Source organism: Hyaena hyaena, unplaced genomic scaffold (genome assembly GCF_003009895.1).
Source record: "Hyaena hyaena isolate Hyena2069 unplaced genomic scaffold, ASM300989v1 scaffold_417, whole genome shotgun sequence".
NCBI lineage: Eukaryota > Metazoa > Chordata > Mammalia > Carnivora > Hyaenidae > Hyaena > Hyaena hyaena.
Window position 1 is genome coordinate 1,161,470 of NW_024081050.1, and position 13,352 is coordinate 1,174,821.

General features: G+C 44.7%; 1 protein-coding gene across 1 annotated transcript in view; it reads right to left on the reverse strand.

Annotated features, from left to right (window-relative positions):
- Positions 1-13,352, reverse strand: part of PAH (phenylalanine hydroxylase) — a 73,858-nt gene that overhangs the window by 26,562 nt on the left and 33,944 nt on the right. The window contains exon 4 of the mRNA XM_039252483.1: positions 8,956-9,044. Coding sequence (XP_039108414.1) covers positions 8,956-9,044 — 89 coding nt within the window. The remainder of the gene's footprint in view (positions 1-8,955; positions 9,045-13,352) is intronic.

The window sequence follows — 13,352 nt, forward strand, 5'->3', positions numbered from 1 at the left end:
AAACAAGGGCTTGCATCATGGAATGTAATATTTAAAGGAGCCTTTTTAAAGGATAAATACTTCCTGATTTTTAGATATTGTTTTTTGTTTTGTTTTGTCTGATAGGCTGGCTGGTTGGTTATTTTGTTGTTGTTGTTGTTGTTGATTTTAAATCAGTTCCAAAGAACCAGGGCTCCATATATATGTAATCTGAGAGTCTGTAGCATAGAGTCTGGCATAAAGAAAGAACCACAAACACTTGTTGAAAGAGGGAAAGAAGGAAAGAAGGAGGAAGGAAGGGATGATCAGAGGGAGGGAGGGAAGAAAGAATTTCTTAATTTGCTTCTTAAGATATATTTTGAGAAAGAGAAATCTAAATGTTTCACACTGGAAAATTAAAATTACTATATATTCTTATTCCAAACTTAAATTCCAAGTAAGTTAAGTGATTATTCAGTTTGGAAAAGATTCCATGACACTGTTATCACAAAATATAGCTCTCCTGTTTTCCTTAGGGTGCTAAATGGTTTGGAATCATTAATTATGGGGAGGAAGGCTTAGGAATCTGAAAACTTAAAACTACCCTTGGTGCACTTCTATTGGATGAAGATAAGTTGCCTTGAGATGATGCAGTAAGTAAATTGGGCACCATGGTTTGATTTCCAAGCAGCACTAAATGCATTTCTTTAGGAATCTGCCTACCAGGCTAAATGAAAAACACGTGTCCATAGTTAAGACTCAAAATATGCACTTAATACTTGCCAGTCATTAAGGTTTGGTGATAACAGTCATCCTCACCTACCAGGCTTAGTAAACAGTCAGTAATAAATGGCTCTCTCCAGCCCCTAAGTATATAGTATAGACTTTTGCACCTGTAAGGCATCTTAGAGAATATTTGTATATTTTGACCTAGATATGAGGAAAATGAAGCCATTTGTAGAATCGGCATCTCCATGGGAGTTTTCTGTTTGCACGCACAACTGATGAGCTGAGGTTTGAGGGTTGAGGCAGGAAACCAGGTGGATGAGGGAAGATTTCCCTTAACCAGTGGATTTTCACTTCATCATGCTGCCTCCAGGAATGAGATGCCCTTGACAATCTCTCTTCCTTTATCTTTGATCTTTAATGCATGTTGTCTAGGTAGTTCAAAGATATTTTTATCAGTGAAAAAAAAAACAATATAAAATTGTATATCCAGGAGGTATCAACTATGTTGGAGGATATGTACAAATGAAATGAAGGAAAAAGTACACCAGAACCTAACAAATGTTACGAAAATGAGAAACAGTAGCTTTGATTTTTCTGTACTATTTATGCTTTTGAAGTTTTGTACTGAGAGTGTGGGTTTCTTTTATAATTAGTGAAAAAGTAAAATAGCATGACAAATCCATCTCAAATCATTATGAAGAAGTGACAGAAGATTCTCATGCTGAGATATATCGACACACGTGCATACACAGTATACGACACAGATTTTCCACAAGCAATGTTTCTAACCACAGTCCTTTCCAGCTCAAAGTGCCTAAGAAGTTCATTATCAGCCATCAAAAAGCCCCCACCAACCAGGCTGTAAGGACTTTTGTTCTCTCAGTTGCCAGGGAAAGAGTTGTGTCCTTGGAGTCCATATCTCGGTGGCTTGGTCTTGCATCCTTTGGGCGGCCAGATGACCACAGGGCCTCTGCAGCCATGCAGAGTACACTCTGAATTAAGCTTCAGTTGATGATGACTAATCATCCTGTCTCAATTTAGACTAATAGCAGCAATTTCAGTAGCACTGCATGTAATTTATTTATAATCACCCTGTCTCAATTAAGCTAATAGCAGCAATTTTGGTTGCACTGCGTGTAACCAAGTATGTTTTGACAGGAAAATATATTGTTGGTGAAGGAGGAGTGGGGAGGAGGGGGAGGAGGGGGAGGAGTGGAAGGAACAAAGTGGAGAGAATTCTACAGGAGGTAAAGTTACAACATCACCTGCAGTCTACACGCAGTCACTTTCCTAAGTCTCAGAATTTTGGTGACTTGTGTGTTGATGTGCGTGGTTTTGCTTTTGTGGAGATTTCAGGGAGCAGGTAACTGTATGGAAAAGGCTTCTGGGTATTCCAGACTGGGATTTTCATGTCACCATTTCTTGATGTCCTGGTTGAAGTTAAACCTCAGAAATGCCATCTTTAGACTAGCAGGAAGAACAGCGGTTTTCGAGTCAGGCAGGCTGGGTGGATTACTAACTCCAGTCACTAGGGGCTTGGCTTGAGGTTGGTCAGTTCAATTCCTGGAGCCTTGTTTCTTCATCACTAAAGTGAGACTGTTAGCTCCCGTTCCCTCATGGTATTGGTTAGGTTAGATTAGGTAAAGTAGGCAGGGCACCAAGTAAAATTCTGAACACACAGGAGACAATCAAAAAATGACACATCTGTGCAAAATGGTGGGAAATTCAAGAGTTTAGAAGTCTGATTGTTGGTGGGAATGTAAACTGGTGCAGCCCTTCTGGAAAACAGTGTGGAGGTTCCTCAAAAAATTAACAATAGAACTCCTCTATGACCCAGCAATAGCACTGCTAGGAATTTACCCAAGGGACACAGGAGTGCTGATGCATAGGGGCACATGTACCAATGCTCACAGCAGCACTTTCAACAATAGTCAAATCATGGAAAGAGCCTAAGTGTCCATCAACTGACGAATGGATCAAGAAGATGTGGTTTATCTATACAATGGAATACTCCATGGCAATGAGAAAGAATGAAATCTGGCCATGTGTAGCAACAAGGATGGAACTTGAGGGTGTTATGCTGAGCAAAATAAGTCAGGCAGAGAAAGACAGATACCATATGTTTTCACTAATAGGTGAATTTGGAGAAACTTAACAGAGGACCATGGGGGAGGAGAAGGGAAAAAATAGTTGGGGAGAGGGAGGGAGGCAAACCATGAGAGACTCTTGAATACTGAGAACAAACTGAGAGCTGATGAGGGTGAGGCAGAGGGGAAGGGGGTGGTGGACATGGAGGAGGGCACTTGTTGGGATGAGCACTGGGTGTTATATGGAAACCAACTTGACAATAACTATGAAAGAAAAAAAATAAACCTCTTGGAAAAAATACTCAATAAAAAAATTTCTTTTGTCTTAAACCCAGTAATAAAGTCACTTCTATGCAAAAAAAAAAAAAAAAAGAGCTGAGAAGTCTGGTTCAGAACAGAAAAAGGAGAGAGTCTGGAAAGCATCACTGAGCCCCATTACCCATTGTTGGACCTTCTAAGCAGCATCTGTACAATTCTTTCTTTCTATTTCTATTCCATCTATGCCAACAGTGAGAGGCTTTTTGTATTCCATCAGTCCCACACCGACTGGAGAAAAGATGGTCCACAGGAGACAAGAGGCTCAAAGTGGTTTCGTAACTGCCATCGCCATCCTGCAGACCCCGCCCAGAGACCTGCAAACCGACAGACCAGGGCAGCACCAAAAACACTAGTCCTGCCCCTTGCCTACTCTCGTTGCTGACCATGCCCACCACCGATAAAGCCGCAAAGTCCATTTGGGAAAGGATTAAGATACCTGGTTGTTCAAGTCAATAACCTGAGAGTCATTGTTTTACTTCTCTCCTCCTCTCTTCCTTGACATCCAATAACCAATCTTTGTCCATTCTTCCTTCCAAATATCTTAAGTCTGTCCTTTTTACTGCATCCTCACTTCTGTCCCTTCGTTCGGGAACCCATCCCTTCTTGCCTGGGCTAGCATCACTGCTTTCCAAGTGGACTTTCTTTGTGTCCTTTCCACGCCTCCCCACTCATGCAGCCCAGGTAGTTTTGCAAAGTGCAGATCTGGTGCTGTCACTCTCTTTAAAAACTCTCGATGGCTTCTCATCAATTTAAGGGTAAAGCTCAAAATTTTTAACACAGTCCACAAGGCTTTATGCAATCTGGCTCTGACTACATTTTCAACTCTGTGTTGAACTGCAATGGTAGTTCTGCATACTAGGTCCCAAATTTGTTCCAGTTGGTCTTATTTTTATTCTTCAAACCCATCAGGCTTTTTGCCACATCAAGGCCTTCATACATGCTGTTTCCTCTTATTGGAATACCCTTCCCCATTCTTCTAGACGAATACGCTACTCCTTGGCATTTCCATCTGATTAAACTGCATTTATAGACTGCATTTTATAGACCCTCCTTGGGTTTTTTTTCAAAGTTTATTGGTTTTCTTCTATAATACACTTTCTCAACAACCTCAGTGTTTCTCCTTTCTATCATTATACTTGTTAATACCATTAAACTCAGGACTCTGTCATACTTATCACTACATTTTCAGTGCATGGCATACTCAGCATACTCCTGGGTAGGTGCTGTTAAAAAATTATGCAAAAAAAATTACCATGTATCTTTTCAAAGTCATATTAGATCACTACCTAACAAGTTCACTGTATGCTCGAAAGGCAGGCATACTTGTCTGATATGCAATTGACTGCTTAGTAATGCCCAGATACTTCAAGTTTAGATACTGACTTATAGAAGATGGGCAAATAGCAAAATATTTATTTTATGACCAAGTTGCAAATGATTTCTACCCAGTAAATAAAAACACTCACAGTTATGGCTTTTGTGCCTTTGAGGACACTAATCACTTGTATATCCATCTCTGTGATTTTGCTCCAGCACTTCGATCTTTCAATGACCATCCATAATTTAGTCTCTTATAGCTTCCTTTTCACCAGCATCATCATCTGGCTGGTTCCCTCACTACTGAGCTAATGGATTTTTGACAGATGTTGACTATATATGTATGATAGTTGTTTTTAGCTTTTTGAAAATTATGTTTTGACAGAGCAACTTAATAGGAGGGCCACAAGTCTTTGATGACTCAACTGACCAACATCTTTAGAACAGACTCTGATGGGGCCTACGGGTGGGGAATTTTAACTGGAAGAAAGGAAGTGCTAGAAACATAGCCCTCCACTAGGGGAAGAGCAAGTCTCTTTCTGGAGAGAAGACAAATGCATACCTACATCTGAAAGACTGAAAAACAGTTTGAGAGCTTTAGATAGTAGAAGAAATAAACACAGATTCACAGTCACGCTGATATTTTCCCCACCAGAAAGCGACACCTAGTGTAGATCTTCAGCCTAGACATCCGTGTAGGTGCCAGCAGAACTGGCATAGGGAGATCCCTGTCTCATCCCTCTTTCAGAGAACATTATTAACCCTTGTTTCTCAGTCTTCTTTGAAGTTCATAGTGGCCATGTGATTGGGTTGCAGTCAGTGAAATTTGAGTGAAGGATGTGAGTCACCTCCAGACACGGCCCACAGAAACCTGGGAGCAACTCCCATGTGCCGGCAGAACGCAAAGGGCTCAGAGGACTTGGAGGTGGGTGTGGCCCTGACGTGGAAGAGGCTTAGTCTCTGCAAGACTGTGTGGAGCAATCTCCCTGCTGACTTACACTACAAATATACCTTCCGTGCATTAAGCGATGGAAATTTGGGGATTGTTTGAGGAGCGGTTAGCCTACCCTAGTTGTCAGAAGGCTCCACTCACATCCCCCTCTTTCAGAACTCCTCCCTAACCATTCCAGTCCACGGTGACCTTACAACTGATAGCACATGCCATCTGACTCATTGAACTTCATCATCTAGTGTTTAATCATGTACTTTTTTTGCATTATGATTTAAACTAAATATGACCCAAACTGGGTTCCATGGAACACTACCATTTTAGATAATATTGCTAGGTATTCCATTAAAAAGGAGTTCCATAGTAAAAAAAAAAAGTTTGAGAAACATTAGGTTGAACGAGTTTCATGTTTACAGGACTTTCTAAAGTCCCTAATGAGATCACGGGACTTGCATATGCTTAAAATGGGTCTCTAGCATATAGTGTTTCTCCCTTTGATCATGAGATGTTTTTTCACAGATTATAGCTTGGGAAACATGCATATGACCCTTTCACCTGTGTGTGTGTGTGTGTGTGTGTATGTGTGTGTGTGTATCTTATACCTTTCCAAGTCATGAGGAAGTGAATTTATTCTCTGATGCTCTGTGCTCAAAGCATGAAGCACAGCACACACAGGTTTATAACATCAGTGTCAAAACTTAGCCCGGGGAAGAGGCCGGTGGAAGTGAAGTCGGCTGGGGGGTAGCCTATGAGTTGGGCCTCAGGAAACGAATAGAGATTTGCCAGCAGGGCAAGAGCCAGGATAAGGAAAGGGATCCCAGCTGAAAGAGACACATGGACAGGACCACGGGCTCTGGGGACGGTCAGAGAGTCAGTTCGAGAATGAACTTGGGTTCTGTCTACAAAGTTTACAGTTGTATCCCCATCACCTCTGGCACCCCTTTGGGAAGAGTGGACACTGCACACCCCTTCTCCCTCCACACCACAACTGGAGGTCCCTGGAGGTCACGTGTTGTTAATCATTTCAGCACTCTTTCCTTTACATAGCCTGGGGAGCGGCTCACACACATGTGAGGCCATGCCGCCCTCTCTGTCTGAGATTTCTCTGAAAATTAGAAAGCACAACCTCCCCAGGACGGCTGGTCATAGCACCTAAACTTTAAACATGCAGGGAAAGCATTTAGCACAGTGTCGGCATATAGTCCCTGCTCAAAAAATACTTGCTATGAATATCACTCACTCAGCAAATGCTCGAGGAAGGAAGGAAGGGGAGACACGGGCAACAAAGGAAAGACGGCCATATGTGTGGAGTGGAACGTAGCTCTTCTATTTCATTTTGCCACTTGGCTAACGCAGAAAAGCAGATGCCCTTTACCCTCTGGGGCAGTAACACTCCTTCTTTGGCCACATTCCTCAGAGCGGCCGTTTTGGAGGCCTTGAAGTGAGATATTGGGTCAAACGTCAGTGCACACTGCCAACGGCAGGGGAGCGTACTGCGAGCCCAGGCCAGCGTGGGACCTGAGGGGTTGTGGGGAAGCACTCTGGAGGTTTTCTCTGTTCTTGGCCCATCAGTCCCCAGGATCTGATGAAAAGCCACAAGAAGGAACAGAGAGAGCCTGGCCTCCTCATCGGGAGGACCGTGTACCAGACAAATTGTTTCCTTTTACAATAAAATTCATCACAGTGAGAGGCCAGGGAAACAAAGATGGGGGCTGAGTCTAAGGAGAAATGAATTCCAGAGAATTCTAAGACCAGCTTATCTGCCTGAGGAGACACAAAGATAAAGGGAGGGAAATATCCATGTCTATGACCTCTTCCCTCTTTCCTGGCCACACTCATTCCCCCAAGTGAGCAGGAGTGTGGCCAGCAGGAGGGTCCTGGGTCACAGCGGGAGGTCTGGAGGCTGGTAAGAGGAGAAAACAACCTGATGGGCTGACGCCATGGACTGGTCCAAGGTGGCCAGACAGCTCTTCCAGAAAAACAATATCTTTGCAGATGCTTTGCTCCCAAAGCCCACGGCCGATGACCTGTCAAAGGGGATCTAGAACCTCTCCTTGAGCAGGTCTGCCACCCCTGGGAGCCACAGAAGAAGGCTTCACCGTCCCCAGGAAGGTCAATGGGGATCAAAATCCTCCAACTTTGCTTGAGAGGGAGAAGGTATTTAAGTATATATATCAGGAGATTGGACTACAAGTTTCACAAGTAAGAATCAAAGGAGCTATGGAGAGCCATATCACATCAAGATACACAGGCAAGAAAGTTATTGTCATAGGGAAAGACTAGAAACTTCCTAAATGCTTGCCATTGGGGGCTGCTTAGTAAGTTACGGCAAGGCATAAAAAACTACACACATAATAATTTTATGATATATAATTCAATAACACATATTAATTTCTAAATAATAGGAAGAGATGGGGAAAGAGATGTGGAGAAAAGAAAGGGGGCACTCCAAAATTAACATGGATTATTTCAGGGCAGTGTGACAATAGAAGATCATTTCTTTCAATTTTGAAGTGTGGGTGTCAGGAGGGAATTTGCCTCTGTTTCTAAACTAGTTCATCATCTTTGGCACCCTGAGCACTGGATTAGGAATCTTAAAACCCAAAGCTGAGCATGGGACCTTAGAAAAGTCATTTACTCTCACTGGGTCTCAATGCAGCATCTATTGTAAAATGGGAATATCTGCTTTGCTTCCTGCAAAGAGCTTTGTGAAGTGCAAGTTCACAATTTACTGAACTGTAAAGATCCACAGAGATGTAAGAAAACTGGTGAAATGCAGACACTCACTGAGTTACACTAAACCCCTGCAATGAAACAGATTCCAGGTCATTTGAAGATTAAGGAGCCATTTGCCTGGGCAGAGAGTAAGCGACAGCCATTCTGATGGTGGCACTTTTCACCTGTGGAGGATGTCAGAACTGGCCCTTGCCCTGAGTCCAGCCTGAGCTGCTCCCCACCCTAGAACCCTCCACCACACAAAAAAATGGTGACAAAGTCCCCCTACCATGGGCCTTTTCTCAGAAACCAGTAAAAGACCTGTTTCCCTGCCCACAGGACACAAGATGCACTCCGACTTCTTTGTCATTAGACCTTTTAAAATCAGACCCTCACACCTCATGCACCAGCCAGCCATTCTAAAATATTTGTATACTTTCAGGACTCTAAGCCATCACATATACTGTTCCCTCAGCATCTTCTACTCAGTTTTTAGGATCCAATTCCAATGTCGCCTCTCCTCACTGCCCTGCTGTACCTGGAAGAGTTGTTAGTGGTTTACTGTTTCCCAAACACCTGAAGTGACCCTCTTTAATTGTACAAAGGCAGAAAGATGATTTACCTCTGTGTGAACACAGTCTTAAATGCATACGTTATACTATTGGCAACAATAGTTTCTGGAGGCCCACCCATTTTTGCTCCAACAATCATAATGACCATGATGACAATGGTGGTGATGATGTATAAGATGACACCCTACAAATGTCTGTAGTATAAGCAGGCAAATGAAGACACATTGTTGGGAATCAGGGAGGGGAGCGGGGGCGGGGAAGAGTGGGCTGGAAGGATCTCATCAGAAGGGCCACAGACACGGGGACTCACGGGGTGGTCTGCATCCAGTTCCGCTCCATAGCTGAGGATCTGGTTGGCAAATCTGTCGAGCTCTTGGATGGTTCTTGGGAACCAGGGCACTGAAACACAGAGAAGACAACACCCTGAGCAGAAGATTGGCAGAACATGGCTGAAGGCCTCACCAAGTTCAGAAGCATGGGATCAGCCCCAATTGACAAACCAGTGAGGGGGCAAGTGGGGTCCCATATAAGCCCCAAATTACTATAATTCCAAAGTTGACTCCCATTTTGCTTAAAACTAGTTTTTTAAAATGTCAGCCTTGTTGAACTGTAACTGAAAAATAAAATTGTAAGATATTTAAAGTGTACACCATTATGATTTGACAGAGGCTAGGACATTTGGACTGTAAGGTTCATGAGGGCAGGAACCATGAGTGCACTGTAGTTCAAGTGCATGGAAGAGAGGGAGGCCATGATGGAGGGAGGGAGGGGGAGGGAGGGGGAAGGGAGGGAGGAAGGAGGCCTGCTTGTGCTAACCTGGGAGGCATTCACAACTGTCATCCACGGAGGATCAGCTCAGATCCAGTTGCTGTTTCTGAAGTATCTCCAAAATAAGGAAGGCATCATGGTCCCTAATGTACAGACTGTGCAGCCCTGAAAGTCTAAATAACTAGTTGAAGACCGCACAGGAAGTAAGAGACAGAAAAACAGAGCCAAAGATGACATGGGAGGCAGGGAGAGCTGTGAAGTGAAGCCCAGGCATCCAGTGCTTCCCCTGAAATGAGGTTCAGAGGAAAGATGCTGAACTTGTAGTCAGTAAGGCCTGGCTTGGAATTCAGGCTCCATCTACCTACCTTGCCTCTCTGTGCTCCAGTCCTAACTACAGAAATGGCAATAACAGCAACAATAATAGGAAGAATAGCAGATGTTTTTTGAGGCCTTACCATGTGGCAGTCACTGCGCTTACCATTTTGGTTTAATATCTCTTTTAACCTGAGTGTTACAGTGAGGAGTCAATAAGAATGTAGGCAAAAGGCTGGCCCAGTGTCTAGCCCATAAAAGTTAGCTTTTCCATCTCTGGCACCTTTCCGATTCGCCCCGCTCAGGTTGGGTGGGAAAGGACATGCATGCCATCTAGTGGACAGCCTGGGGAAATGCCACCCATGATTTGTATATAGAAGCCTCAGGTAAGAATTCCACCAAAAACAAGAGCTTCCTTCAACAGCATCAATAAAGGTCCAGTTAGAGCCTTGTTTCATGAGCTATGAGGTGCAAAGCTCTCTACTGCCTATGTGAGTGATATAAAAACTAGCACTGAGTGCCAGTCTAAGTATTTAACCTGTGAGGTTAGTACTATTGGTCTCTTTACAGTACACATGAGGAAACTGAGGTACAGACAGGTTAAGTGGAAAATCCAAATACCTAACTACCAGGAAACAGAGGAGTCAGGATTCAAACTCAAGCCTGGATGACTCGGTGGTTTCTGTCCTAACCGTGAATCCATCCTGTCTCTTTGGGGAGTTTAGACGAGCACATTGTTAGCTGGGCCCCAGAGCCTGACTGCCTGATTTTCTCTGAAGCTTCCTACCTGGACGTTTCCATGCCCCTGCAGCCCAGCCCACTGCTCAAGGCTGCTCTCTGTGGTAACAGGAACAAGAACAGACACTGCAGGAATATTCCAGTGAAGGCTTATGTAGCACTTGCTTGTGCTAGGCACTGTCCTAGACACGGGACATATACCAGGTCCTCACCTAATCTGCATAACAACCCCAAGAGGTAGGTGTGGTTATTATCCCCATTTTACAGATGAGGACATGGAGGAACAGGGAGGATAAGTCTCTTCATAGACCTTCTGGGTCCCAACGGCTGGACTTTGGAGTCTGGGATGGCTCGGTACCTTGCACGACTCACCCAGCATAGCACCTGGCTTCCCCTTTTGTCTCTGAACTTTTCTCCAGGCTTCCCTTTCTCCTTGAGTCCACTGCTTCCCTTTGTACAATGGACGTCTGTTGTTGGCACTGAAAAGGGGGTCTGTCCCTTACCCAGGTTTGGAAGGACTTGAGATAAGACATCCCATTGTAGTCAGCCGGGGCTCAGGACCCCTCGAGACCATTCCTGTTTCCCCAGAATGCTGCCACCCCATCACCTCTCTTCCAAGGCACGCTTTCCCGCCGCAGTCATTGTCTCTCTTGCCTGGGAGTCATCCATAGCTCCGGCAGGCACCGTTGCCCCCAGAGACAGGGCAAGCCAGTCCTGTCTGGCTCCCCCACTTTCTGACTCTGGGCACCCCTAACGTCATTGAAGTAGATTCTACAAACATGTATTCAGCACCTACCATCAGGCACTAGGCACTGAGGGAGTCTTCACCCCTGTGGTGTTTCCATTCTAGTGGGGATGGGTGACAAGAAAGAAACTATAAATAAATTTAAATAGATACCAATACCAGGAAGTTCTTGAACTAAGGAGATGGAGAGAGAGGGGGACACTAGCTCATATGTCACCCTGTGGCTCCAGACCCCAGAACGAGGGTCTGGGCAACTTCATGCTGCCTTGCCATTGCTCAAGAGGATCTGGGAGAGCCAGGGTCCGTCCTTAGTCCAGAGCTGGCTCCCTGTTTGTCTTAGGGAAAGTAGGTCTACAATCGTCAAGGGCCTCAGCAACAGAGTCAGACAGCTTAGGCTGGAATGTTGTCACTGTATTTACTATCTGTGACCCCCAGAACAAGTTACTAAACCTTTTTGTGCCTCAGTCTCCCTGTCTGTAAAATGGGGGTAATAGTAGCACTATAAAGTACTTCTTTATAGGAACAGTACGAGGTTGAATGAGCTAATATACGTGATTCACTGAGCACAGTACTGGCACATAGTAAATAGTATTACTGTTCACCTGCGAGCGCTCCAGGAAATGTTTAACTCTGCCCTTAGGTCAGAGAAGCACAGAGAGCAGAGTCAAAAGTCTTCCAGCAAGACTAGAAAGTCAGCTGCTTATTGTGTTGTGTAATTGGGCAGTATTTTATCTCTCAGAGTCTTAGTTTTCATTCCAGCATATGGATTAGAACCATCTTTCTATATTACTGCATTATCGCAGGAATTAAATGTGATCGCCAATGTGACACAGTGAGGGGTCCACAGTAAGTGCTTATGTGCATTAACCATTAGGGTGACAGAGATATTAATAATAATTAATAATAATGATAAAAAGGAAGAAAAAGGAGGAAGAGGAAGAAGAGGAGGAGGAGGGAGAGGAAGAGGAAGAGGAGAGAAGGGAAACAGGAGTCAGAAGCCCACTGTCAGTCAACCAAGCTCCAGTATTAATAGGCTTTCTAATCTTGAGCCTCAGTTTCCTCTTCTATAAAACGTAGGTGTTGGATTCACTTGTGGCTGGAATCCCTTTTGGGTTTCATACTCTGAGCCCCACAGAATGCCGGTGAAGGGCTGAGGCCGGTCAGAGGGGACATGAAGACACCTTCCAGGGAATCACTGTGTCAATCTTGCTTTTGGAAGCATAACCACTGCGTGTGTCCAGCTCCCCAAATGCACTGCACCTCCCATTTCCCTTTCTCCTCTCACCAAGAGAACAAGGTTCTACGCCACAGGCAGAAAGATGCCTTTTCCCACCTGGATTCAGAGCTGCATGAGCCACTGGCTCCCCACTGAACGCCAGAGGGCAGCAGAATCAGCATGTTTTCAGCTCTGGCTGATTTTTCTCCCTCCTCCAAAGGGAGAACATTAGTTGGACCACAGGGCTCAGTTCAGACTTCTTGGTTGAAAAGAACAACTAGTGAGAGAACATGAGAAGGTGGCAAACACTCAAAAGGATTCAAGTTTTGGCCAAGAGAAGGCAAAGGCAGAAGCCGCCCACCAGGCCCCAAGCCCTGTCACAGACACTGTGAGAAACCCCCAGGCAGCGCCATGAGGCTGTGGGGTGCTCACCCATGTCAAGGGCCTCTGGTACCTTCAGGGCCCTGTCACCACCCCGAAGAGGCTTAAAATGCAGCCAGGTTGGAGAAGTGGCAAGGCTCGGTGGCTAATCATACAGACATCAGAGCCAAAATGCCTGGGTCCCAACCTGGACTCTGCTACTTCCAAACTTTGGGACTTTGGGCAAAGTCCTCCATTGGTAAAATGACTAGAAGAAATGCATGCACTTCAGAGTATGTGAGGATTAAATGAGCTAATGCATGAATGGTGCTTAGAACTGTGCTGGCACATAGCAAGTACTTTGTAAATATTTGGTTTTATTCTTATCATTGTAGAAGGCCAAGTGACAAGGGGTGTTAAGCCTGGTACAGTCTCTCTCCAGGCAGCAGCCCAGCCCTACCTTTAAATCTGTTTGCCTGTCCCCTCCCAGATCCCACATGAGGTTAAAGCATCCCCTCCCAGAGGCTGCTCAGCACAGCACAGTCATCTGGAGTAGAAGGAAGATACA